The following is a 27733-nucleotide window of genomic DNA, read 5'->3' on the forward strand; positions in this document are numbered from 1 at the left end:
TGGTAGTGACAAGACAAGGGACAATGGTTTTAAACTAGAGCAAGGTAGATTTAGGTTGGACATTAGGACAAAGTTACTTACTACGAGGGTGGCAGAACACTGGACCAGGCTGCCCAGGGAGGTGATGGAGGCCGCATCCCTGAAGGCATTCAAGGTCGAACTTGAGTGGGCTGTGAGCAGGCTGATCTGAGTGGGCTGTGAGCAGGCTGATGTAGTTGAGGATGTCCCTGCTGACTGGAGGGGGAGCTGGACAAGCTGAGCTGGGGTGACCCGATGCCTTGTGTGCTCCTCAGGAGAGAAGCCCTACATCTGCGAGATCTGCGGGAAGAGCTTCACCAGCCGCCCCAACATGAAGCGGCACCGCCGGACCCACACCGGGGAGAAGCCCTACCCCTGCGACGTCTGCGGCCAGCGCTTCCGCTTCTCCAACATGCTCAAGGCCCACAAGGAGAAGTGTTTCCGCGTCAGCAACCCCCTGGCTTTGGACACGGCCACCTCCCAGCCCGCTGCCAGCCCGGCCCCGCTGCCCCCTGGGCCCGGCGTCTCCCCGCTGCCCCTGCCGCTGCTTCATCCCCTTCCACAGACCCTCCCTCCTCCTCCTCACCTACCACCACCTCCTCCCCTGTTTCCAGCGGGGAGGATAAATTCAAACAACAACTAGGTATCCCCCAGCCCAGCCACGCGCCCGCACGGACTGCTCTCCCCCCAGGGAGCCAAGGCTTCGCTTGCTCTTTACCCCACTTCCTCCTCATTTTGGGGTTGCTTTGGGTTTTGTTTTTTCCCTTTTCCTCACCCATCATTCTCCACGGAGAGGGGGGTTGGGGGAGCAGGAGGAAGCCCCTGCTGTGAGAAACGTGGGTGTGGTGGAGGGGAAGCACCGTCCATCTGTAAGGGTGTAGGTAAAAGGCGTCGCTCTCCGTTTCATCTTCCCATGCATTGGCTTCATCTTCGTGCTGGGATGGTGGTGGGGCTTGGAGGAGCAGGATGCCACAACCATCCGTGGTGGAGCTGGCCGGTGCTTCGATACTCCTGCTAAGCTGAAATCGAGCTCGTGGTGCTTGAATCCCTGTACTGTAAAGCTGGTCTTTCAATTCAGCCTCTTTCCCCAAGAGGCTGAGAGGTGGGCACCACCCTGCTGGTCTCAGTGGCCCCTCGACAAGCGAGCAGATGTCCCTGTTGGAAAGTTGTCAGCCTGCTCTCATTAGCAGCCCTCGCTGCGTCTTCCTTCCCCACTAGAGGTTTTCCTCCTTGATAGGTGAAAGCACAAACGCCAACGTTCCATCTCGGGGCATCAGCAGCTTGCTGCTGGTTCATTTTTGGGGTACCCTAGGGGAGCTGGGCTCTGTTGTGCCCTTTCTGCTAATCCCAGCAGGAGCTGGGCTCCTGGGGATGTTCTGGAGTTGGTGAGGTGTCCCTGGGGGAGTTCAGATGGCCTCAGGACTGGTGGGAGAGTGGCCTGGGACAGAGGAGCAGAATGCCGCTGTTTCTCGGCAGATTCAGCCCAGAATAGTGCCTTAACAATCAAACAAACCCCTGGCTGGTGGATGACCTCTCACTTGGGTCTCACTGCAAGGTTCACATCTAAAGCAAGACCGCATTCAGAATGCTGACAATGTCCCCTCCTCCCAGCTTGTTCCCCACATCGCTCTCCCAAGCTTTACTTCTCCCCATGGGGTCGGCAGCTGTTGCCCTGCCCTGACTTGGAGGGACCATAAAGGACCAGTTAAGGCTGTGGTTATTTTGGAGATGCCCTGTGGTGTTGGTTAGTGCTTCTGTGGCCTCAGTGTGTTTGGTGAAGACCTGGTCTGTGGTTTCACTCATTCAATCTGGCTTCATGCTGGTGGAGAAGAGGAAGGCTTTGCTTTTACCTGTTTGGGTGCTGAGGTCCAAGCTGGGCTTCTTTCTCCTGTGCTCTGCCCTGGAATGTCATGCATTGGCCTGTGTGCTCTCCCTGCCTGAAGAAGTGTCCCCTTTGGTATCAAGGAGTGTTGAAGAGCATCCAGCATGGGCAGAGATGTGCTGGCCAGGAGGGAGGGGGTGTTGCAGCTGATGCCTTACTCCACAGGCTGCTGTGGATGTGTGCAGACATGAGTCAGGTCATGGACGTGGTGAGCAGGGCTGTTGGTAGACAAGAAGGAGGAGAGGACAAGAAGGAAGAGAGGACAACTAATGGGCTTTAGGAGCCCTTTCTTGTTTTGCACCTTGTTCTAGGTGAATAGCAGGGTGCTGGGGACAGCCACATCTGGCTCAGCGAGAAGTCTTGATGCTTTGTTTCATGGACAGAATCATCAAAGCACTTGAGCAATGTTCAGGTTGTCCTTGTAGAGACAGGAGGATTCAGCCACATGCTCAGGAGCTTTACTGACCAAGCACGTTCAGGAACATTGGCCTAACAGAAACAGGAAGGGGAGCATCTGCTCTTTCCCTGAACACTCTTTGAGGTGATCAGTTAGGTGCCTAGTGGCTCCTCCTGCTGAGTAGTGGCCCCTGTGCCTCACGTCTCTGGAATGCTGCTCTCACTAATGTGTTGGAGCAACAAATTGCTTTTCATCCCCATGTTGGCTGGGATCCTGTGGAACCCCAGCACTGCAATTAGGACCAATGAGCTGACTGCCATTGGCTTTCTGAAGGGACCACGACCCAGACTGGAAGAGGATTGCTTTAGAGAAGTTGTAGAGAAGCACCACCCTTGGAGGTGTTGGAGGGCCTCAGCAGAGTGGTCCATGTAGTCTCCTCCACTGCCTCCCAATTCCAATCCCCTTGGGCTCGCTTGTGCTTCTTTCCCCTCGTGCAGCCTTGAGACAGTATGGGAGCACTGCACCCCAAGGAGGGATCACCTTGCCAGTATGGTCATCTGTGATGGAGCCCATCAGCCTGCCCGGCTGATAGGCTTCTTCCCTTCAAGTAAACACCCATCCCAACATGTACTCCCTTGAACTGTTCACCTGGAGGTGACTTGTCTTGTCCCTGTCTCAGTTCATCCTCTCCCTGTGCCACTTGGATGTCACTGTGAGATGAGAGGACCTTACTGAGGCTAGAAGCCCAGCAGACAGCCCAGTGACTGATCCCCGCCACGTCTGATCCCCCTTTGAGAACCTGCTCATAGAGCCACTTGGAGATGTCGCGATGTGACCATGCACACAGCACTTTGGAGAACCAGATCCCTGCTGCTCCTTTCCCTCTCCAAGGCCTTGGGCAGTTCCTAGGAGCCCTACATGGCTTCTGAGCCTTTTTGTCCACACCCTTATTGGCCCCAGTGTGTCTCTTCATGTCTAGTTTTTGTTAATCTACCAAGAGCTCAAACAAGTCCAGCGTCTCGTCCTTCTTTCATCCTGTTTGGGACTTGTTGGGTTAGATGAGACAGGAGGTGGGGGGGGTCAAGTCCTTTGTTTTTTAAGCTTTTTATGGTTTAGTTTAATTTTTGTTTCTAACTCTTGCACCTTAATCTCTCTCATCCCTTCTTCTTCAGACCGCAAGGGTGGAGAGGGGCTTGATTTCCATCACCCAGTTCATGCCGAACACGCCACAATGCAACCTTCAGCTGACAGCTCTGCACCTAACCCCAGACCTGTCCGGGTTTCAGTTTTACTTTATCATCCCCCCCCCCCCAATCACTTGAACTCCAGGGAGGGAGGGAATCATATGGGGAGAGTCATTTCTTTGGTTTCTCTATCCCAGGAGCCTGGTAGCACAGACCAGTTAAGCCTCATCATGTGCGTGAGGCACAGCTGGCCCTTCGGACCACAGCCATAACCCCAGCGTGGTGGGAAGGTGACGATGGATGGACAGCCAGTGGGTGGGAACGGCTGTGACAGTGCAATAGAGATGAGCATCCGCTGCTAGACAACTCCACTGATGGAACTCTTGGTTTGCCTGAAGTCGAGGGAAGGACAGATGGACAGACACCCTTTGTTCACACGGACGGAGAGAGCTTCCCCACCTGCAGCCCTGCCTGGCGACGCAGAACCGCGACGGGAGTTGGGGCAAACTTGCGAAGGAAGAAAAGAGTAGTTTAGAAAGAGGGGAGAGAAAAAAAAAACAGAGGAGGAATTAGACCAACCTCAGTAGCATGGAACTTGAAGGAAACGGATGGAACCCCAAGCACTTGCCTCCAAACTGGTTTCTCCTGCCTGGTGTTTGGCTCTGTATTCTTTTATGGCGTTGAGCGTGGGTTACCCCCAGCCGCCGAGTTGAGAGCGCATCGGTGGCTCTGCTGAGTGTGAACAAACTAAATGAAGCACTTTATTCTGTATAGATGAGGGAAGGTTGGGGAGGGGAGGGGAAGCTTGGATGCTTTTCAGAAGCATCAAGTAATGTTCTAGGAAATGTATTATTATTATTATTATTATTATTACCTTTTTTTTTAAGGCCATGTGTAATCAATATATGTTTATCTTTAACTCCAAGTACAGCAGTTACTCTCTTTGGGATGGTGTGATGAGGGGGAAGCTGAGAGGGTTGGGCTAATCCATCAGTGTGGGGCTGACTTGGGCAAGTCTTTGCTTACCACAGGTACAGGCAAGTCTTGCTTGGTTAATGGCCACGGGAGGTCCCAAGAGATGCGTCAAAGCAACTTTCCAGGGCACAGCTCACAGCGCCAGGGCATCAAGGGTACAATGTGTGTCCCCCCCCAGCCTAAGCTATCTTCTGCCTGGGCGTGTTGGAGCTGCTCTTTGGGCCACCCACGAGCAAGACAAGTCACGGTAGGCTGGTTTAGGTTGTCCCTAGAAGCCAGGCCCCTCGGCAATGCTTCAAAACCTGCTTTTGGCTTCTCACCAAGGCACATCAGGGGTTGCTGAGCTCTGAAGGTGGTGAGTGGTCAGAAATGGGCCTTTCCACTGAGTTCTCCCAGTCTGGAAGTGTTTTGACTGTTACCAAAGAGGTTGCAAGTGGAAGGACTGAATCAATAAACGGTTTGTCTTTTGTAAAAGACCTACAGCTCCACCACTTTCTTTGTTACCTGAAGTTTGCTTTGTTGGATTTCTTTTTTTGCTGTTGTTTTTTTGTTGTTGGTGGTGGTGTGTGTGGGTTTTTTTTTCCCCCATCTGTTTGTTTTTGGTTGTGTTGTTAAAGACTCTACAAGCAGTTGGTTGAGGATGGGCTTCCCATGGCCTGTTGACTGCTGGTGTTGCTGCACAGCTTTGCACTGGGTTTGGTGGGAGGTGTGTGTATGTACATGAGGCAGCTGGACTGTTGTGGGGCCAACAGAAGAACAGCTCTTCAAGGAAGGGTGATGAGTTGATAGAGGAAAAGGCTCAATTCTGGGGGCATTAGGGCAGGCTGAGCTCCTGGCTGCTACCAACTCCATGAGGTTTGAGCTGGGGCTCTCAGCTCCTCTAGAGGCAGTGGAGAAACCCAAGGAGCCCATCCAAAAACACCTAATGCCTTTATTGATTTAAAATGGAGCTGTGGGAGCCTCATCAGCTATCATCAGCACTGATACTGGAAAGCTAATGGAAGAGGAGATGATTTTTCCCTCACCCTTGGGATGTACCTGCTCCTTTGCTGCTGGCATTGCCTGGAGGAGTTGCCCATGGTGAGACTTGCACCACTGGAGCTGTGTGTGAGCTGGGAATACGCCAGGCAGCCAGCAGTGGAGCCTCTCTTAGTATTCAGGCTGGCATTGCTTATCTTTTAGACTGAAGAAGAGAAGACTGAGAGGGATTTAATCAATGCTTATAAACACCTGAGGGCTGGGGGTCAGGAGTGGGGGGACAGGCTCTGCTCACTGCTCCCTGGGATAGGACAAGCAGCAATGGGTGTAAGCTGCAGCACAGGAGGTTCCAGCTCAACACAAGGGGGAACTTCTTTACTGTAAGGGTCCCAGAGCCCTGGCACAGGCTGCCCAGAGAGGTTGTAGAGTCTCCTTCTCTGGAGACATTCAAGGTCTGTCTGGATGTGTTCCTCTGTGATCTGAGCTAGATTGTGTGGTCCTGCTCTGGCAGGGAGGTTGGACTGGATGATCTCCTTGGGTCCCTTCCAACCCCTGACATCCTGTGAGCCTGTGACCTGTCATTGCCTCTGGAATGAAGCAGTCTCTTGAGGATGTGGTGCTGAGTGTCTCTGGGCCAGATTTTTGTTGGGTGAAGAGAACTTTGTTGCCTTCCTTGAGCCAACACTGGCTTGCACACGCTCAGATTTGGCCCTTGTGGCTCAAGCAGTGGCACATTTCCAGCTCTCCTGAGTCACTTTATAGAACACCTCTATTTTCTTTAGGGATCCTTGCCCTGTGCCGGTGGTGGCATCTGCAGCTGTGATGGATGTGAACCATGAGGGAGTGCTAAGCTCCTGTGAAGTGTGTTAAAACAATATAGTTGGGTGGTGGCACTGGTTTTAATCACCACAGCTCAAGCCATTATTGAGAGAACCACTACAACTCAGCAGCATTCCCTATTGACTTCAGAGGGTTCAGGAGCAGTGTGGCCAGCAGGACAAGGGAGGTTATTCTGCCCCTGTGCTCAGCACTGCTTAGGCCACACCTTGAGTGCTGCATCCAGTTCTGGGCTCCTCAATTCAAGAGAGATGTTGAGGTGCTGGAAGGTGTCCAGAGAAGGGCAACAAAGCTGGGGAGGGGCCTGGAGCAGAGCCCTGTGAGGAGAGGCTGAGGGAGCTGTGGGTGTGCAGCCTGCAGAAGAGGAGGCTCAGGGCAGAGCTCATTGCTGTCTGCAGCTGCCTGCAGGGAGGCTGTAGCCAGGTGGGGTTGGGCTCTGCTGCCAGGCAAGCAGCAACAGAAGAAGGGGACACAGCCTCAAGCTGTGCCCGGGGAGGTCTAGGCTGGATGTTAGGAGGAAGTTGTTGTCAGAGAGAGTGATTGGCATTGGAATGGGCTGCCCAGGGAGGTGGTGGAGTCACCATCCCTGGAGGTGTTCAAGGTGCGTCTGGATGAGGCACTTAGTGCCATGGTCTGGTTGATTGGGCAGAGCTGGGTGCTAGGTTGGCCTGGATGATCTTGGAGGTCTCTTCCAACTTGGTTGATTCTATCATTTCCCCCCCAGGAGAGCCAAGCCAAGTTGGAAGGAGGTGCATGGGGATAAAGCTTCTTTTAGGACCAAGTGGACTTTCCATTCTGCATCCAGCAAGAAAAGCTGAAGCAAAGGTGGTGGTGCCCAGTCTGAGGCAGGTTACTCTAATACTTGGATGGGTTTTTTTTGTCCTTCATTTTTCTCTCCCTTTTCTGACACAAGCTCTCCTACATCTGGTGGATTCATCATCATTCAGCTTGGAAATCACCCAGAGGAATTCCTGCAGCTCTGGCTAGAAGGGGATTATTTTTTTGCACTTCATTTTTGCATATAGTTGATTGTTTCAAAGGTTTTTCGTGCCTCTTTTTGAAAGCTATTTTGTGACAGTCACCTTGGATTTATTTTTTCTCATGAAAATATTTCATTACTCCTCTGATGTGATTGGCCTCTGAGGAGATTATCCCCTAACTTTTTAAATCCCTAAAATGAAACCAGGACAAGACTGGTTTGTTGACTCATGCCAGGTTGTCTTTCCTTCCTCATGCCAAGTTGTCCTTCCTTCCAAATGTGTTTTTATGTCTTTGTGACTGCATTTTGATCATGGTATTTTGAAGTCATCATTTTCATGCCACTTTGAGGATAGTATTTTGCAAGGTTTGTAATTGTTCCCTTTTAATTATCACCTCTGGTCATGAGAAAATGAGATCATATCAAGTTATGCCAGGTTAGGTATAGGCTGGATATTAGGAAGAAGTTCTTCACAGAGAGAGTGATTTCCCATTGGAATGGGCTGCCCAGGGAGGTGGTGGAGGCACCGTCCCTGGGGGTCTTCAAGAAAAGCCTGGCTGAGGCACTTAGTGCCATGGTCTGGTTGATTGGATAGGGCTGGGTGCTAGGTTGGACTGGATGATCTTGGAGGTCTCTTCCAACCTGCTTTATTCTATGATTCTATGATTCTATATAGGCTTGCTTGTAGAGTCATAGGATGGTTTAGGTTGGAAGGGACCTCAAGGATCATTCAGGTCCAACCCCCTGCTACAGGCAGGGACATCTCCCACTAGAACAGGTTGCTCAAGGATGCATCCAGCCTGGCATTGAACACCTCCAGGGAGGTTGTGGAGCACAGAATCACCCAATGTGATCTTTGATCACATTGGGTGATTCTGTGCTCCACAACCTCCCTGGGTAACCTGTGCCAGTGTCTCACCACCCTCACTGCAAAGAACCCTTTTCTAACATCTAGTCTAAATCTGCCAGTTTGAACCCATTGCCCCTCATCCTATCATTACAAGATCTTGTCAGTAGTCCCTCCCCAGCCTTCCCACAAGACTCCTTCAGATACTGGAAGGCCACTCTAAGCTTAGTCTCCCCCAAGCCTTCCCCAGGCTGCAGAGCCCCAACTCTTGTAGCCTGTCCCCATAGCAGAGCTGCTGCAGCCCTCTGAGCATCTTGGTGGCCTCCTCTGGACTGGCTCCAACAGTTCCATGTGCTGCTTGTGCTGGGGGCTCCAGAACTGCACCCAGGACTGCAGGTGGGGTGTGAGGAGAGCAGAGCCAAGGGGCAGAATCCCCTCCCTTGCCCTGCTGCCCACACTGCTCTTGCTGCAGCCCAGCACAGGGTTGCTGTCTGGGCTGCACTCACACTGCAGGCTCATGCAGAGCCTTGCATCACCCCAATCCTAGGTAAGCTTCTAGTTCTCCTATGTATGGAGAAGAGCTGGAAGGATATGAATACTGAAATTCCAGCTCCCAAATATGGGAAAGTAAAAAGAATAAAAGGGTCACAGAAATGATGCAGGGATTGGAACTCCTCTGCTGTGAGGCCAGGCTGAGAAAGTTGGAACTGTTCATCCTGGAGAAGAGAAGGCTCCAGGGAGACCTTCTTGTGACCCTTCAGCCCTTAAAGGGGATAGACTTTTTAGCAGAGTCTGTTGTGACAGGACAAGGGGCAATGAGTTCAAATCAACAAGGGGGAGATTAGACAACAGAAAGAAGAAAGTTGTTATGCTGAGAGTGGTAGAACACTGGCCCAGGTTGCCCAGAGAGATTGTAGAAGCCACATCCCTGGATGCATTCCAGGTCAGGTTGAGGCTTTCAGCAACCTGCTCTAGATGCAGATGTCCCTGCTGACTGCAGGGGACATGGACTAGATGACTTTAAAGATCCCTTCCTGCCCTACCCTACCCATTCTATGATTCTATGAGAAGCTGGGGCTCTGCTAGGGCTCTTTGTAAGGCTGATTTGCTGCATGTGTTCATTGCAGCTTTTGTATGGACTTTGTGTTTGGTCCCTGTAGACATAGAATCATGGAATCAAGCAGGTTGGAAGAGACCTCCAAGATCATCCAGGCCAACCTAGCACCCAGCTCTGCCCAATCAACCAGACCATGGCACTAAGTGCCTCAGCCAGGCTTTGCTTGAACACCTCCATGGACAGTGGCTCCACCACCTCCCTGGGCAGCCCATTCCAATGCCAATCACTCTCTCTGCCAACAACTTCCTCCTAACATCCAGACTAGACCTCCCCGGGCACACCTTCAGGCTGTGTCCCCTTCTTCTGTTGCTGCTTGCCTGGCAGAAGAGCCCAACCCCACCTGGCTATGACCTCCCTTCAGGGAGCTGCAGCCAGCAATGAGCTCTGCCCTGAGTCTCCTCTTCTGCAGGCTGCACACCCCCAGCTCCCTCAGCCTCTCCTCACAGTGCTGTGCTCCAGGCCCCTCACCAGCTTTGTTGCCCTTCTCTGGACAACTTCCAGCACCTCAACATCTCTCTTGAATTGAGGAGCCCAGAACTGGACACAGCACTCAAGGTGAGGCCTGAGCAGTGCTGAGCACAGGGGCAGAATAACCTCCCTTGTCCTGCTGCCCACACTGCTCCTGAGCCAGCCCAGGATGCCATTGGCTCTGCTGCCCACCTGGGCACACTGCTGCTTCAGCTTCAGCCTAATATCTACCAGCATCCCCAGCTCCCTCTCTGCCTGGCTGCTCTCAGCCACTCTGGCCCCAGCCTGTAGCACTGCTTGGGGTTATTGTGTCCAAAGTGTAGAACCCTGCCCTTGGCCTTGTTCAGTCTCATCTCAGTGGCCTCTGCCCACCCATTTGGTTACAGCTCTATCAGCACGCTGATGCAGGGGATTTCATTTGAAACAGGCTAATAATTTCTCTTTACATAAACTGCTGGTCAGATGGTTTGGGCAGCAGGAGATTTTTTTTCTCTCTAGCAGCTCTGTGTCCTGCTGCCAGCACATTTGTGTTTCTATCACACCAACATTATGGATACCTTTAAAAACAGGACACATTTCTCCTCAGTAGGAAGCTCTCTCGGAGCCAAACACGTCTGAGATCTCCATGTACTTAGCAAACTAGTAGACTCTTTTAATAAAACCCAACACCATCAGAACATTAAAAATAGGAGAAACAGCATAAATATAAAACCTTTCCCTGAAAAACAGCACTTGGCCAACCATCACTGAGGACATTGTGAGCTATGATTGAAGAGGAGAAGCCTGAAAGGCTGGAGAGGAGCACATATGACCTCCCCTGCTCCTCTCTCCCCCCCTTTCCTACCCTACTACTTGCATAACTCTTTCTCTCTGCAAACCTTAGCTCCTGGCCTCTCCTCAGCCCAGAGTCAAGGTGGAGGCAAACAACTAAGACTGTTTTCTTTCCATTGCAACTTCCAAAGTGTTTCTGCTGCCTGTGTTCTTATAAGTGTCTCATCCCAACAACCTTCATCACTCAGCAACTCATCCAAGGCCTCCCGGGTCTCTCCTGTACCACTTGATTTTGACCTTTCCTTTTCCTCTCCAAGGTGGCCTCTAGCATCATGCTCACAGGTGCTTTAGGTGAGGAAATACTTTCTAAATGCCCTTCCCTGCAGAATATCAGCTTAATCCCTTGGGACCAACTTTCTGCCTCCACTGTTGGCCTGGGAGGTTCAACAGTGGCTGAGAAGATGGAGAGAACATGAAGAAAGAAGCAGAGGTGTATGATCTTTTTATCCACTCTGCTGAGGCTGGAACAACTCATTGCTCAGTGTTTCCAGTCTACCTGCAGGTTCCAGGTCCTCTCTCTAGTTACCTTCGAGTTCCCATAGGGCTTCAACATAATTCCTCCCCCTTTCCCATTTGACTAAGGAAGAAGGTACCAATCATAGATGCAATGTTCTACTCTGCTCTGGCTAAGCCTGGCCTCAGCTCCCCCCAGCCCTCCATGGAAGAGAACCTAACTCACTCCTGGCTACATCTTTGTTAGGCGCAGAACGTTGAGGCGCACGGGCAGGAAGGTGGCACCGGAGGCGTACTGGATCTCCCGGAGCACCCCTTCCCACTTCTTCTGCTCTTCATCATACCTGGGCAGGGACAGACAGACAATTACAGTGAGGAAAACATCTCCTTTCCCTTGTTTCAGTTGTTCTCCATAGTGGTGGGAGCCCTGGTTCATGGTGTGGTGTCCCACAGATCTTATTTGGCCACAAGGAGCTGCCTGGGGACTTTCAGCTTTGCTGTGCTCTGGTTGGCAGCACTAGGCTGGCACTGGACAGGAGCGTGGATATCACAGTATCAGAGTATCACCAAGGTTGGAAGAGACCTCACAGATCATCAAGTCCAACCCTTTAGCACAGAGCTCAAGGCCAGACCATGGCACCAAGTGCCACGTCCAGTCCTGCCTTGAACAGCTCCAGGGACGGCGACTCCACCACCTCCCCGGGCAGCCCATTCCAGTGTCCAATGACTCTCTCAGGGAAGAACTTTCTCCTCACCTCCAGCCTAAATTTCCCCTGGCACAGCCTGAGGCTGTGTCCTCTCGTTCTGGTGCTGGCCACCTGAGAGAAGAGAGCAACCTCCTCCTGGCCACAACCACCCCTCAGGTAGTTGTAGACAGCAATGAGGTCTCCCCTGAGCCTCCTCTTCTCCAGGCTAACCAATCCCAGCTCCCTCAGCCTCTCCTCGTAGGGCTGTGTTCAAGGCACATAGTCTCACAGGGGAGGGTGTGTTTTCCCATTGGGAAGTGGGTTGATGGCACCATGGTGAAGGCCAGCAGGTGCCTGCTGAGGGTGCTCTAGAGCCACAGATGTGAGGGACAGGAGCAGCTAATGCTACATGAGAAGCTGTCAGAAGTTGCTTTCTGCTCGAAGGTAGCTGTGGTTTTCCCAGGGAGAGGCTGCACTGCACAGAAGTCTCTTCATGCCAAAGGGCAGGGCTGAAATTAGCTCCAGGTAACAAAGCTGAAGGAGCAGATTTTCCCTGGAATGTCGCTGCATGAGGCTGGAAGAGATCACTGAATCACCTCCTGTGCCCTCCAGCACAGCACAGAGCAAATCTCACCTAGGGAGCCTGCACTGAGCCAGCAGCCTTCTGCTGAGGTAGTAGCATCCCTCTCACACTGAGAACAGCAGGAAAGACACAAACTGTTCTCACTAGCATCCCTCCCATGCCCGCTTGTGCAGCCCCAGGGAAGACTGTCACCTCCAGACGTCGTTGAGCTCTGTTGGGACCAGCTCTCCTGACTCTGTCTCCACCGTGGCGAACCCTCCAAGCAGGTAGAGCACTCCAGCCAAGCTCACCAGGCTGGCTGAGCTGCGCTCCTGCGGGAACTCAGTGAAGGTGTCCCACCTGCACCACCAAGAGAGAGGACACGTTAGAGCACCCCATGCTGAGGCTGGCCTCAAATCAAGGACTGAATTCACCTGTGACAGTTCAACCTGCGTAGGTCTCCATGGGATGGGACCTTACACTGACTGTTGTTAGATCTGTTTCACTGTCACAGTTCAGCTTCATTCTGCATTGAGTAGATGAGCCGTGAAGCTCGCTGATGGGCATGGACCAACAGCGGTGGGACTGCAGCTGCAAGGCCAACCCAAAGACAGAGGCTCTATTGCAGAGGTAGAAGCTGCCAAGATAAAGTTACAGCCCTGCAGAGCACCCAAGGACTGCACCAGCTGGCGAAGCCACTTTGAAGGTGAGCCTATAGACAATCTACAGCCCAGCTGCAGCAGCACTGGTGGTGTCCAGCTGACTGGGAGGAACTGGGAGGGGACACAAGTGTGCTGGTTTGAAGCTAGCTAGAATGTTTTGGTGAGAAGAACTAGATTACAGGCTGTGGGAAGCAAACAATGGTGATGTCTACTTCGCTCACAGGCTTGCTGAGATGTATAGGAACAAGAATTAAAAACATTAGATAATCACTCTCACTCGGGCTGCTGGCTGAGCTGCATCTCTCTAACCTCACCCATCCATTTTGGACTAACCCACTTTGCTTCCTAAGCCCCTGGCTGAACCTCCATTCTTCTATGGGACTGGGGTAAGGTTGAGAGGGACAGGGGGAAGGTGAAGGGGTGGTTGGGAGCCCCTCCTGGGGACTCAGGTTTCTGGGAGGGCTGTTGAGTTTCTGTATTACCTTTTACCTTGTCTATTTCTGTATCTAACTGTATCTAGAATCATAGAATCATAAAATCAACCAGGTTGGAAGAGACCTCCAAGATCATCCAGTCCAACCTAGCACCCAGCCCTAACCAATCAACTAGACCATGGCACCAAGTGCCTCATCCAGTCTTGTCTTGAAGACCCCCAGGGACGGTGCCTCCACCACCTCCCTGGGCAGCCCATTCCAATGGGAAATCACTCTCTCTGTGAAGAACTTCCTCCTAACATCCAGCCTATACCTGCCCTGGCACAACTTGAGACTGTATCCCCTTGTTCTATTGCTGGTTGCCTGGGATCTGCTTGTACATTGTGCCAGCTGTAAATATAAGCTTCATTCATATTCCCAGAGCAGGCTGAGTCTAGTCTGGGTGATTTCCAAAGTTGGGGGAGGGGGGGCAGAGAACACCCAAACCATCACAACAAGCAAACTGCAGAAGGGTTGGAAGATGCTCCCAACCTGCAGCTACTCCTTGCACGACTAATCCCCCCAGGGGTGCCCAGGTACGTACTTGTTGGTGGCAATGTCATAGACCTCCACGGCGTTGGTGAGGCCGGCGTCGGTGACGCCAGCTGCCACGTAGATTTTGTCCTTGTGCACAGCGGCTCCAAACAGGGAGCGGGCAGCTTGCATGGGAGCCAGCTCCTTCCACTCAAACTTGGCTGGGTTGTAGACACACATGTTCTTCAGACACTTCCTGCAGAAAGATCAGGAGAACCTCAGTTGGCCTGCCAAGCGCTGCAGGAAGGCTGTGTGGTGTCTAGAAAGGATTTGGCCTCTGTGGCCATTTGAGCTGATCCTCTAGCTCAGACATAGGGGAGAGATGAACATTCCAGGGATAGGCCACATAAATGGCAACAACAGATAAATTAAGATAATTTCATTGGAGCATCAAGAACTTAATGTCTAGAAGCACAGCTTGTTCTGCCCTTCTCCCGCTGGCTTCTGCTGCTGCAGCTTCGCCTGTCGTCCCCTGGCTGCTGTTTTGGCTACTGCTGCTTTGCTGCTTTCGCCACCACTTGACCTCTCCCCCATCTCCCTTAGGGTTATTGTATTGGGTTTTTTTTTTCCTTCCTTCCTTCTCTAGTTATTATTTCTCTTTACATTGTTATACTTATACTATAAGAAAATACAATTTCATCTTTCCCTGACTTGCAAAAAACAACACAAAACCCTTCTTTATAGGGAATTTTTTTGAAAGTCAGGGAAAGATGAAATTGTATTTTCTTATAGTATAACAATGTAAAGAGAAATAATAACTAGAGAAGGAAGGAAGGAAAAAAAAAACCAATACAATAACCTTAAGGGAGATGGGGGAGGGGACGAGCGGCGGCGAAGCAGCAAAGCAGAAGTAGCCAAAACAGCAGCCGGGGAAGATAGGCGAAGCTGCAGCAGCAAAAGCCAGCGGGAGAAGGGGCAGAACAAACTGTGCTTCTAGACATTAAGTTCTTGATGCTCCAATGAAATTATCTTAATTTATCTATTGTTGCCATTTATGTGGCCTATCCCTGGAATGTTCATCTCTCCCCTATGTCTGAGCTAGAGGATCAGCTCAAACGGCCACAGCCTCTCCACGTCAGTGTGAGTGCCTTTGCTTGGATGGGCACTCAAGGATGCCTGTGCCTGGAGACATCATTGGTGTGTGTAATATATCCACTCCTGCTGTGCCCACTTTGGATAGGAGTCTTAAACCTTGACATTGTGTTCACACAGCTGGGTATGGGTCCACATTGCTAAAGGTCTCTCAGGACCTCACACCCAGCCATCAGACAGTGTTACAGTGATCCAGCTTGATGGTGCAACAGCACAAGGCATAGAATCATAGAGTCATAGAATCATAGAGTCATAGAATCATAGAGTCAACCAGGTTGGAAGAGACCTCCAAGATCAGCCAGTCCAACCTAGCACCCAGCCCTAGCCAGTCAACCAGACCATGGCACTAAGTGCCTCAGCCAGGTTTTGCTTGAAGACCTCCAGGGATGGTGATTCCACCTCCCTGGGCAGCCCATTCCAATGCCAATCACTCTCTCTGTGAAAAGCTTCCTCCTAACATCCAGCCTAGACCTCCCCCAGCACAACTTGAGACTGTGTCCCCTTGTTCTATTGCTGGTTGCCTGGGAGAAGAGGCCACCTCCCCCCCCCCCCCCCCCCCCCGGCTACAACCTCCCTTCAGGTAGTTGTAGACAGCAATGAGGTCTGCCCTGAGCCTCCTCTTCTCCAGGATAAACAACTTGAACTAAAAGAGGGAAGAATAGATGCAAGGAAGAAATTCCTGACAACGAGGGTGCTGAGACCCTGCCCCAGGTTGCCTAGAGAGACAGTGGAAGTCCCTGGAGCTGTTCCAGGTCAGTTTGTACGGGACTATGTGCAACCCACTTTAGTCAAAGGTGTCCCTGCCAACTGCAGGGGGGTTGGACAAGATGACCTTCAAAGGTCCCTCCCAACCCAAAGCATCCTTTGATTCTATGAAATACCTTTAGGAAAGTCCCTGTTCCCCAGGCCAGCAATGTATGCATGCTCACACTTCCCAGACTGCAATCCTCTTGGAGCAGGAGCTGTCTTTGCTGGATTATGCTGTGTTTGATCTGCAAACACTTCTGCCTCGCAAAGCAATTGCTGCCATACTCCCCAGGAGAGGCTTTTTCTTCTGAGTCTGTCTCCTTCAGGGCAGCAGATGGGGGGCAGATTCGAGGTGTCTCACTCTTGCTAAAAATCCCCATCTGGATTTAGCAACTAGGACTACACAGCTCTGCAAGTCCAGCACAGGAGATCCTTAAGGCAAAGGTGTTTCTAGTTCTTCAGTGCCAATCCTAGTCAGTGCAATATTTACTGACTGGGAGCAAAGAGGATGATACATTCCCCCTCCTACATGGGCAATGCCAGCTTCCTGGTGTCCCTGTAGGGCTTTCTAAGGTCTTGGGAAGGATTGCAGTCACAGGAGTGAGCTGAGAGGGAAGGCTCAACATCTTGTACTTCATAGAATCAGTCAGGGTTGGAAGGGATCACAAGGATTAGCCAGTTCCAACCCCCCTGCCATGCCCAGGGACACCCTACCCTAGAGCAGGCTGCACACAGCCTCAGCCAGCCTGGCCTCAAACACCTCCTGCCATGGGGCTTCAACCACCTCCCTGGGCAACCCATTCCAGCCTCTCACCACTCTCATGCTCAACAACTTCCTCCTCATGGACGGGCTGACTCTCCCCACCTCCAGCTTTGATCCATTCCCCCCAGTCCTGGCACTCCCTCACAGCCTAAAAAGTCTCTCCCCAGCTTTTTTGTAGGCCCCCTTCAGATCCTGGAAGGCCACAAGAAGGTCACCTGGGAGCCTCCTCTGCTCCAGCCTGCACAGCCCCAACTCTTTCAGTCTGTGCTCACAGCAGAGCTGCTGCAGCCTCTGAGCATCCTCCTGGCCCTTCTCTGGACACACTCCAGCATCTCCACATCCCTCTTGTCCCAGGGGCTCCAGAACTGGATGCAGTACTCCAGGTGGGGTCTCAGCAGAGCAGAGCACAGCAGAGGGAGAGAATCACCTCTCTGGCCCCTGCTGGCCACATTTCTCCTACTGCAGCCCAGGCTCTGCTTGGCTTTCTGGGCTGCAAGTGCACACTGCTGGCTCCTGTTGAGCTTCTCCTCCAGCAGCACCCCCAAGTCCCTCTCCTCAGGGCTGCTCTCCAGCCAGTCCTGCCCAGCCTGGATTTGTGCTTGGGATTGCCTCAACCCAGATGCAGGACCTTGCACATGGTCTTGTTGAACCTCATGAGGTTGGCTTGTGCCCACCTCTGCAGCCTGTCCAGGTCCCTCTGGATGGATCCCTGCCCTCCAGCCTGTCTGCTGCACCACACAGTTTGATGTTGTCAGCAAACTTGCTGAGGCTGCACTCAGTGCCTCTGTCCATGGCACCCACAAAGATGTTGGCCAAGACTGGTCCCAGGACTGATCCCTGAGGGACTCCACTTGTCACTGACCTCCACTTGGACAAGGAGCTATTGACAGCCACTCTCTGGGTGCAACCATCAAGCCAGTTCTTTATCCATCTTGTGGTCCACCCCTCAAACCCAGCTTGGAGACCAGGATGTGGTGTGGGACAGTGTGAAAACCTTGCTCAACCCTCTTTAAACTCCTTTGTGGGCAAGAACAAACCCATGCTCTGCACTCCCACTAGTTTTGTGGACAACTCACTGAATCTCTCTTGCCTTTTTACTTACTTGTCATTTCCTTTACCACCAATGACATAGACAAGGTCCTTGTGTGATACCACTGCATGGCCATAGACCGCGTAGGGAAGGGAATCAGCTTCACCCCACTTGAAGGACCTGGATCAGAAAGATAGGAAGCAAAAGGATTTGTATCTTGCTGAGTGAGGAGGCACTTTCCAGACCAAGAGGTGAGTACAGATGCTGACTTGATATCAAACCCAGGAGGTTTTCCACAAGACAGGGCTCGTCCATGCTCATAAATTCTATGCTCCTAGGGGGAAAGGGAAAATGAAATATGCAGAATATTTATGCCCCTAGTCATTATTTTCTGTAGCTTTCCCCACTCTTGGCCTTTGCAGAGACACATCCTCACTTCTCCTGGGATCTCATTTAGAAACAACCAGGTTGGAAGAGACCTCCAGAATCATCCAGTCCATTTCATTTGTAGCTGAACACAAACGAGACAGAGATTTCTGCAGGATGAGGGAAAAAATGAAAGGAGTGAGATGTGGAGGTGTAAGATCCTGAGAACAGATTATTTCTTTGGCTGTTGCCTTCCTCTTGCTTTGGCTGGCCAGCACTCAGCAAGAACCCACAGGGGTGAGTATGTCCACATTTTACAGTGCTGTGTTGAAGCTTCTGAGCTGGCTCTGGGGCAGCTGAGCAGGGGATGGAACTTCAGAAGCCTGAAACTGGTACCCAAACAGGGCTGCCCAGTTTCTCAAGAGGTGTCAGATCATGTTCATGTAGCTTAGACTCATCTGCAGTTTCCATACATGTAGGATGTAGTGGTGAAGGGAGGCTCCCTGAAGGGAGGCTGTAGCCAGGGGGGGTTGGGCTCTGCTGCCAGGCAAGCAGCAACAGAACAAGGGGACACAGTCTCAAGCTGTGCTGGGGGAGGTCTAGGCTGGATGTTAGGAGGAAGATGTTGGCAGAGAGAGTGATTGGCATTGGAATGGGCTGCCCAGGGAGGTGGTGGAGGCACCATCCCTGGAGGTCTTCAAGAAAAGCCTGGCTGGGGCACTTGGTGCCATGGTCTGGTTGACTGGCTAGGGCTGGGTGCTAGGTTGGACTGGCTGAGCTTGGAGGTCTCTTCCAACCTGGTCGATTCTATGATTCTATGATAAATGCCCCATTCTGTGGGAACTAAACTGGTTTCAAACACTTGAAGCACTCATGTCTAAATATAGACCAAGCAAGGGGCTGTTAACACCTACAGCTCTGCTTCACTGGGACAGAGAGCAGCAGGGTTTGGTTATTTTCTGTCTCCTGTGAGCAGAGCAGGATGGTGCCTTTTAATAAAGCTCATGACCAAGCATGAGACAGAGCTTATGGTCCAAAAATAATCAGATAGTAAGGTTGGTGCCATGGTTGATGGGGCATTCAGTACCACAGCTGAATGTCTGCAAAACAACTTTCCTGTTCAAAGCTACTCCTGGTGAGATCATGGTAAATGCCACTGAACTTCCAGCCAACAGGCAAGAGCAGAAAGAGAAACTTCTCTTGCTCCTCTGCACAGATCTCATATGAGCATCACTAAGATCACTCATAGAATCAGTCAAGGTTGGAAGGGATCACGAGGATCATCTAGTTCCAACCTCTCTGCTATGCCCAGGGACACCCTACCCTAGATCAGGCTGCCCACAGCCTCATTCAGCCTGGCCTTAAACACCTCCAGGGATGGGGCCTCAGCCACCTCATGCTCAAAAACTTCCTCCTCATGTTCAGTTTGAATCTTCCCACCTCCAGCTTTGCTCCATTCCCCCCAGTTCTGGCACTCCCTGAGAGCCTCAAAAGTCCCTCCCCAGCTTTTTTGTAGGCCTCCTTCAGATCCTGGAAGGTCACCAGAAGGTCACCTCACAGCCTCCTCTTCTCCACCCCCAACTCTTTCAGTCTGTGCTCACAGCAGAGCTGCTGCAGCCCTCTGAGCATCCTCCTGGCCCTTCTCTGGACACACTCCAGCATCTCCACATCCCTCTTGTAATGGGGGCTCCAGAACTGGATGCACTCCCTGACAACATAATATCCCCGTTATGACTTCCACCACCAGGAGGTTCAATTACACCAAATGAAGCAGCTGGTGAGGGACAGATCAGAGCCCCAGGGTCAGACAGCTTGAGTCAGTCCCAGTGGTCCCAGCACGGAGATGCAGGGCTCGAGCTCTAGCTCCAAAACCTCTCAGTCCCTGGAGAGCTGGAGTCATTCTGCATGGCAGCTGCTTCCCCTTCTCCTGTGCACCACCTCCCACCCCCACTCACGCAGGAGCAGCACTCACAGCCGGTCGTAGCACAGGACCGAATCCAAGGTCTTCTCACCCTCCTTCAGTTCTTTCCCTCCAACCACAAAAATGGAGTTTTCTGCCTCTCCCAGGCCAAAGAGGCAGCGAGGGGAGGGCAGGGGGGGCATCCCCAGCCAGTCTGAGTCCAGATGGTCGTACTGAAAGGGAACACATGGCCATTAGTGTCTGCTCACCCAGCATGTTTGCTTAGCAAAAAGCAGGGTCCAGAGGCTGAGGGCAAAGTCCATTCCCACATGCACCATCCTCACCTCACTAGGCTCTTTCTGCAATGCCAGCTTGTGCCCATGCCTTGCCATCTGGTGCAGGATGGGACACCTAAGTGCAAATCCAATCATATATATATGTCACAGTTTTGTGACTGTTTGCCCTGAAAGAGCTTCATTTTGCTGCATTGCCTCCAAAGACTTGGCCTCAGCTGGGTGCCTGTGGCTGTGGACATCCCTGGGTGCTGTGGTCCACATATATGTTATTTATAGTGCAACCCCTGCAGCTCAGTCATCAGGATAGTTCCTGCTTCTTGATGGATTCAGCATTGTTTTCAAGTCATAAATCTTGGAAGTGACAAATAAATGATTACCCTTTTCCATCTGAAATGGCCATGGAATCCTTTTGTTCCTGACAAAATTGGCAAGGCCTCCAGGATTTATCAGCATGTTTATCTTCTGGTGCCTGTCCTGTCACTGACCTAACTCTGCTGGCTTCAGCAGGAGGAATGTGAAATCAGGGAGGCCTGGAGCAGAGTCATGGGATTGTAGAATCATTAGGATTGGGAAAAAAAAAACCTCTAAGATCAACCATCTACCCAACACCACCATGCCCAGTAAGCCATTAGACCAGAAGGTCATGAAGTCAGAAGGTGCAAGGTGCTGCTGCACTGACAGAGTGATTTGAGCTCCATTGTGCAGCTGCCTCTCTGTGTTTGTGTGAAGGTTCAGCTGACAGAAGCCTCAAAGACTCACACAGAAACCTTGAGCTACGTGGTGGCACCAACAGCAATACACTGCACCTCTGCAGACTGATGGCACCTTCCAGCCACAGATGTCTGTGAAGGGAACAAGTGTCCCCTTTTTGTGGGGAGATGGCCACATGATGCCCAAGGTGTTTGCTACTGAGTCAGTGGCAAACTGGGAGATGAACAGAGAAATCTGGCTGACGGTAGCTTGGAATCACAGAACTGTTCAGGCTGAGAGGGCCTTCAATAGTCTTTCATCCAGCTCTCATGCTCAGGCAAGTGTAGCTTTGGAATTAGAGCAGGTTGTCAGGGCTTTGTGCAGGCAAATGGCTCCAAGGATGGAGATTTTGTGACCTTGCTGGACCTCTGCCCCAGTGCTCCACTACTTCTGTTGGGAAGGTGCTCCTCACAGCTAAGTGAAATTTCCCTTACTGCAGCCAGTGACCATTTTCTCCTGTCCCATTTTTGTGCAAATCAAAGAACAGTTTGGATACCACTTCTGTGACCCCTCCCAGCTGCAGATACCAATGAGATCTTCCCTTCCCCTTCTCCAGACTGATCACGCTCAGCTCAGTCTCTTCTTGCACCCCTGACCATCTTGGTGACCTCTGCTAGACACACAGCAGTATTTCAATGTCTGCTTTATACTGGGCACCTCCAGACTGGACACAGCATCAAGATGGTCTCACAAGAGTATGACCACAGGGAAAACATAATCTCTTCCCTTGACTTGCTCTCTGCAGTCGTGCTGAAGCAGTCTAGGACACGGTGGACCTTCACTGCTGCTCAGGGAACTGCTTTGCCTGGCCAGCAGTTTGAGTGGTGGAGCACAAGGTTTGGCAGAATAGAAGGCAGCTTGTCTACCTGCTCTGCTCAGGGAAGTGATGGAGCTACTCACATCTGCTGCTGTCATCTGTTGTCCGTTGTGAAGGGCTCTATCTCAAAGAGCATGCCCCTTAGAACTCTTGCTGCCACCTTTCTAGGGCTGCATTTTCTTCCTGCTGACTTCTAGTTTCACAGACTTCATGTGGGCTGCATCGCCTCCAAAACCTGACCCTGTCCAGGTGAGCACAAGCGTGGCCCACACACAGAGGCCATGATGCTGACATGCAGCCCTGCCCAGACAACAGAATCATAGCATGGTAGAGGTTGGAAGGGACCTCTGAAGAAAATCAAGCCTAACCCACCTGCCAGGGCAGGATCACCTAAAGCAGACCACACAGGAACACATCCAGGTGGGCCTTGAAAGTCTCTGGAGACAGCCACTCCATCACTTCTCTGGGCAGCCTGTTCCAGTGCTCTGCCACCCTCAGAGAAGTTCCTTCTCATGCTTAGATGGAACTTCTGATGCTCAAGCTTATGCCTGCTATATCTTGTCACTGGGGAGCACTGAGAAGAGCCTGGCCCCATTTTCCTGATGGCTCAGGTATGTCTTGCCTTGGGAGCTGCCTTTACTTCATCCTTTCTGCCTAGATGTGCTACTGTTTGCTCAAGAAAGACAGGTGAGCCATGGGAGAGGAACAAAAGGATTCCTGGGGATGGGAGAAGAGCAGAGGATTTACTGAACTCCCTGAAGGGTTAGCTCTCTACAGAGCAAGTGCTCTTGGGTCACAGCCCAGGCTAGGGCTCAGGTTGCAGGCACACAGCTCAGTCTGCTCACAGCTCTGGTTACTGCTGAGCTAAAACAATCACTTTTCTCGTGGAGCACCCCAAAACACATCACACCACATCTACCCCCACCCCAACATGATGGAAACGGCCAGGGCAGAGCCTGAGCAGGAACTAGCATGAGAAAAACACTAGAAACAAGGCACACACTGGTGGACAAGGACATACTTTGTGTCCTTGGGGAGTTTGCTCTCTGGCTGTAGCTGCTGCTGTTCTTGGCAGAGTCACCCTTGGGTTTTGCTGGGGGTTCATATCCATAGAACATAAAGGATGCAAAGCAAGACCTAGACTTGATGCCACTAACTTTCAAAATGGTCCCATAGTCAGTGTTTACATCAAGAATCACAGGCCCACAGGATGTTAGGGGTTGGAAAAGACCTAAAGAGATCATCAAGTCTAACCCCTCTGCCAGAGCAGGACCGCACAATGTAGCTCAGGCCACACAGGAACACATCCAGACAGGACTTGAAAGTCTCCAAAGAAGGAGACTACACAACCTCCCTGGGGAACCTGTGCCAGTGCTCTGTCAGCCTTACAATAAAGAAGTTCCCCCTTGTGTTGAGCTGGAACCTCCTGTGCTGCAGCTTCCATCCATTGCTCCTTGTCCTACCCCAGAGAGCAGTGAGCAGAGCCTGTCCCCCCTCACCCCTGACCCCCAGCCCTCAGCTATTTATAGTCATTGATTCAATCCCCTCTCAGTCTTCTCCTCTCCAGACTAAGCAGCCCCAGGTCCCTCAGCCTCTCCTCATAAGGCACAGTGCCCAATAAAAGGTACCCAGCTCCAACTTGGTGAGGCATGGCACAGGCTGGTGATGGTTGATTGGCACACTGAAGGAGCCTCCTCACTGCTGCTTGTTCCTGCCTTACACTGCTGTCTCCCTGCTGATGGAGAAGCCTTTTAGGAGGTGAACTGCACCTTCAGCAAGTGAGCAGATGGCACCAAGTCATTGTCAATAGACCAGAGGGACAGGAGGTCATCCAGAGGAACATGGACAAGCTGGAGAGGTGGCCCAGGTGAACCTCACGAAGTTCAACAAGAGCAAGTGCAGGGTCCTGCACCTGGGCTGGAACAGTCCTCACTACCAATACAAACTAGGGGCTGGGGTGATAGAAAGCAGCCCTGAGGAAAGGGACTTGGGGGTGCTGTTGGACGAGAAGCTGGACAGGAGCAGTGTGAGCTTGCAGTGCTCCAGTGCCCTAACCACCCTCGTAGCCATCCGCTGGAACTTCTCCAGCAGATCCCTGTCCCTCTTAAACTGGGAAGCCCCAAACTGAACGCTGTCAGCTTATTCCCACTCCCTGCTCCCTCAAGCTTCCTTTCTCAATCACCAGAGCCCCCTTTTCAAGGCAACCTCTTAGGGAAGAGATTCTCTGGGAAAGCAACTGGGCTGTGTCACCTGCATTAACAACTTTGATTTCAGCATCGCACCGCAATGAATGTTGTTGGATCACCTGGGACCTAAAGACTGCTGATGCTCCAAAGCGGTCACAAACCCACAAGAAAGAGAAAGCTGGTACCTGTAGGAAGTAGGAACTCATGGGATCCTCTTTGCTGTCCTCATTGTAGTATAGTCCTCCAACAATGAAGATCTGATTCTCTTTGGTCACCAGGCTGACGTGGTTCTTTGGGATCTGAGCAGACAGGGAGGCGAAGTAGCACTCGTTGGCAGTGGGGTCATAGGCCACTGCTCCGCTGTCGCTCACCATGAAGATAAGGTCCTGGAGGAACATCCCAAAGCGCATGGTGTCGTTTAAGATCCCAGGGAGAGCCTCCTCCTCTGTGTCCTCTTTCTCATCTACTGCTCCATTGATGACATTGTCTTTCTCTTGCTTCTCATCGCTTTTCTTCACTTTCTTCTTCTTCACTACAGTGATTTTGCCTTTCTGGGCATCTTTCACCATCTGCAGCTTCTTGAGCAAGTCCGGGCTGGACTTCACCACAGCGTGCTTCTCCACGTGGTCCTTGATGTAGTCGTTGGGCATCAGGCGGAAGCGGATGCTCTCAAAGACGACAGGCAAGGCCTTCTGCCGGCTCTCGCGGTCCTTGGTCTCCACCCACTTCATCACCACTTCAAAGACGGTCTCCTCTTTCTCAATGTTGAGGGAGTCACTGGAGATGATGGCAATGAGCTCATCAGGGGAGAGCTGGTAGAACTCCTGGTCCCGCGAGACCAGCACGAAGCGATCGCAGATGAAGTCCCGAGCTGCCACAGCCAGCCGGGCGCAGTCCAGCATCAAGCCCAGCCTGAAGATAGCCAAGCAGTTGCTGAGGCAGAGCCGCTTCTGCAAGAAGGACACGCAGACGGTGAAGATGGAGGGGATCTGGAACATGTTGGCCACAGAGAAGATGTCCTGCACGTTCTGCTCGGTGATCTCCAGCTCAGAGGTGTAGATGTAATGAAGAATCTTGCCCATGACATCTGGATCGACGTCTTCCAAACTGATCTCCCTCTTCTTGCTCTCTTCCATGTCTGAGAGGAACATGGCTCGAAAATAAGGGCTGCAAGCTGCCAACACCAGCCGATGGCAGGGAAACTCCTTCCCTTTGACTTTTAAGACACAGTCCAGAAACTTATTGTGGTCCAACATATCTTTGAGTCCATCCTGGAGGAGAGTTTGCTGGTAGAGACGTAATTCTTCCACTTGATCAAAAGGCAAGCCCATGGTGACAGCTAACTGCTACTTTTTTACCCCAGCCCTTCCTCTTTATGTGTTTACCTGAGCTCCTGGGGAAGAAACAGACTCAGAGCAGGGCTGGTGGGGTCTCCCCAGCTTCCAACCCGTCAGCAGACTGGGAGTGTGAAAGGCTTGGCACTGTCGCAGCTGTCTGCGTACTTCAGCTCCCAGAGTAGGGCTTTATATAGCCGCAGCGTTACAAAGCTTAGGGAATCCATACTGCAGCATGTGTAAGCCGATCACCCCTTAATATGACACATGGGACAGGGAGGAAGGGAGGGCAGGGGGGGAACAGCTGTACTCCCAGCCTCCATGCTTCAGGAAGGGTCTGTCAGCCCATGAGTCACTGCAGCAGGAGCAGGAGCTTTAACTGATGTCCCAGTGATGGGAGATGTGTGCGACCCATCGGCTCAGCTGCTGGCAAGCAGCCTCCAGATGAATCAAACATCAAAATCTGCCTTCTGGGTCATGAATGGCAAGGCTGGGGCCTTCTCCTGACACCATTAAACAAACTGCTCTGAAGCAGCTGAGCCTTTTTGCCATGCTGAAAATAGACTGTGAGGTCAAAGCTGGAAAGATGCAATAAGGGGGTGTCTTCTGTGGGCTTGGTGGCATCCCTGACTCCAGCCAGATTGCTCCCAGGGCTGCTTCTCTACACAGGTTTGTCCATTGTTCTCCCAAGGAGCAAACAATAAGACAAGAGGAAACAGCCTCAAGTTGAACCAAGGGAGGTTTAGGTTGGATATCAGGAACAATCTCTTCCCCCAGATGGTTGTCAAGCCTTGGAATTGGCTGTCCAGGGCAGTGGTGGAGTCACGATCCCTGGAGGGATTAAAAAGCTGAGTAGATGTTCTGCTGAGGGATATGGTTTAGTGGTGACCTAACAGTGCTGGTTAACAGTTGGACTTGATGATCTTAAAGGTCTCTTCCAACCAAAATGATTCTGATTCTCCTCTGGAGTAATTTTTCAGGGTTCTGTGAGGGAGTGGAAAATAAAGATAGAGCTCTTTATTTACACCCCTGGATGGGATACAAGACCTATGCTAGAAGTTACTTTAAATGTCTCACTTTGAGACTTTGGAGGAGACTCAAGAAGCCTGGAAGAGAGAGAGAGAGGCTCTGCTCTGCCTGTAATACAAGCATGGGCCCAAATGGCAGAGTTTCTGGACACCTTGTCATCAAGAAATCCATCTTTTCCACATCTTGGTGACAGAGAGGGTCTGAAGAAGAGCAGGAGAGAGGAATGGTGAGCTTCAACTGACAGATGAGGAGATTTTAGTAGAATACAGACATCTTCTTGTAAGATGAGAGCCTCCTGATAAGATCTACTGAGATTCAACCCTCCAATACTGATGTCTAGAGACACAACAAAACAACCTGCTTGGCCTTGAGCTGATGGTCCAGAAAAGCTGAGGTCTTCAGCAACTCTTGTGTCCTGCTTGCATTCCCAGAAACAGCTTGGAAGCTGCATGGATAGTGGGATGGCTGGTTGAGGTCCAGATCTTTCCACAGAGCTCACAGAGAAACAGATTAGTTTTGACAGACATGGGTGAGCAGAGGAGCTGTAATTATTGATACCCACTTATACCTAAATCTGTTTTATCTCCATCACTATGGGCTGGCTCACACTCACTGGTGGCACAGGCTTAATTAAGGATTTAATTAGGGCTACACAAAGATAGTAGCCACTATTCTCAGTGTATTTCAAGCCACACCACCCCTTACCCTGGCATGGATGTATTTGTCCAAGTGCTTTGTGCCATGATGGCAACCTACATAAATGGGGAGAAGGAGTGATACTGTGTCCAGTTCTGGGCCCCTCAATTCAAGAAAGATGTTGAGCTGCTGGAACATGTCCAGAGAAGGGCAACAAAGCTGATGAGGGGCCTGGAGCACAAATCCTATGAGGAGAGGTTGAGGGAGCTGGGCCTGTTTAGCCTGGAGAAGAGGAGGCTCAGGGGTGATCTTATTACTGTCTACAACTACCTGAAGGGGCATTGTAGCCAGGTGGGGGGTGGCCTCTTCTCCCAGGTAACCAGCAATAGAACAAGGGGACACAGTCTCAAGTTGTGCCAGGGTAGGTATAGGCTGGATATTAGGAAGAAGTTCTTCACAGAGAGAGTGATTTCCCATTGGAATGGGCTGCCCAGGGAGGTGGTGGAGGCACCGTCCCTGGGGGTGTTCAAGAAAAGACTGGATGAGGCACTCAGTGCCATGGTCTGGTTGACTGGCTAGGGCTGGGTGATAGTTTGGACTGGATGATCTTGGAGGTCTCTTCCAACCTGGCTGATTCTATGATTCTATGGTGTGAAGCCCTTTTGTACTGGTGAGCTTCCATTAACATCTGAAGGTTCTTCCCAGAGAGAGTGATTGGCACTGGAATGGGCTGCCCAGGGAGGTGGTGGAGTCATTGTCACTGGAGGTGTTCAAGCAAAGCCTGGATGGGGCACTTAGTGCCATGGTCTGGGTGCTAGGTTGGACTGGATGATCTTGGAGGTCTCTTCCAGCCTGGTTGATTCTATGATTCTATGAAAGGCACAGAGGCAGCAGGGCAATTGTC

At 51.5% G+C, this 27733-nt stretch overlaps 2 protein-coding genes across 2 annotated transcripts in view; one reads left to right on the forward strand and one right to left on the reverse strand.

The window, feature by feature from the left end:
* ZBTB47 (zinc finger and BTB domain containing 47) overlaps positions 1 to 4932 on the forward strand; it is a 28014-nt gene extending 23082 nt beyond the window's left edge. Inside the window, exon 6 of the mRNA XM_064162385.1 lies at positions 294 to 4932. Coding sequence (XP_064018455.1) covers positions 294 to 661 — 368 coding nt within the window. The 3' untranslated portion in view covers positions 662 to 4932. The remainder of the gene's footprint in view (positions 1 to 293) is intronic.
* Positions 4933 to 11089: 6157 nt separating this feature from the next.
* Positions 11090 to 25161, reverse strand: KLHL40 (kelch like family member 40). Its single transcript, XM_064162925.1, has 6 exons — positions 24016 to 25161; positions 19854 to 20014; positions 17588 to 17695; positions 13894 to 14079; positions 12428 to 12574; positions 11090 to 11310 (listed from the first exon to the last, which is right to left on the reverse strand). Exons 1-6 carry the CDS (start codon positions 25159 to 25161, stop codon positions 11199 to 11201), a joined length of 1860 nt encoding a protein of 619 aa, XP_064018995.1. The 3' UTR covers positions 11090 to 11198.
* Between the last annotated feature and the right edge of the window lie 2572 nt (positions 25162 to 27733).

This window comes from Pogoniulus pusillus, chromosome 23 (genome assembly GCF_015220805.1).
Source record: "Pogoniulus pusillus isolate bPogPus1 chromosome 23, bPogPus1.pri, whole genome shotgun sequence".
In the NCBI taxonomy this organism is placed as follows: Eukaryota; Metazoa; Chordata; class Aves; order Piciformes; family Lybiidae; genus Pogoniulus; species Pogoniulus pusillus.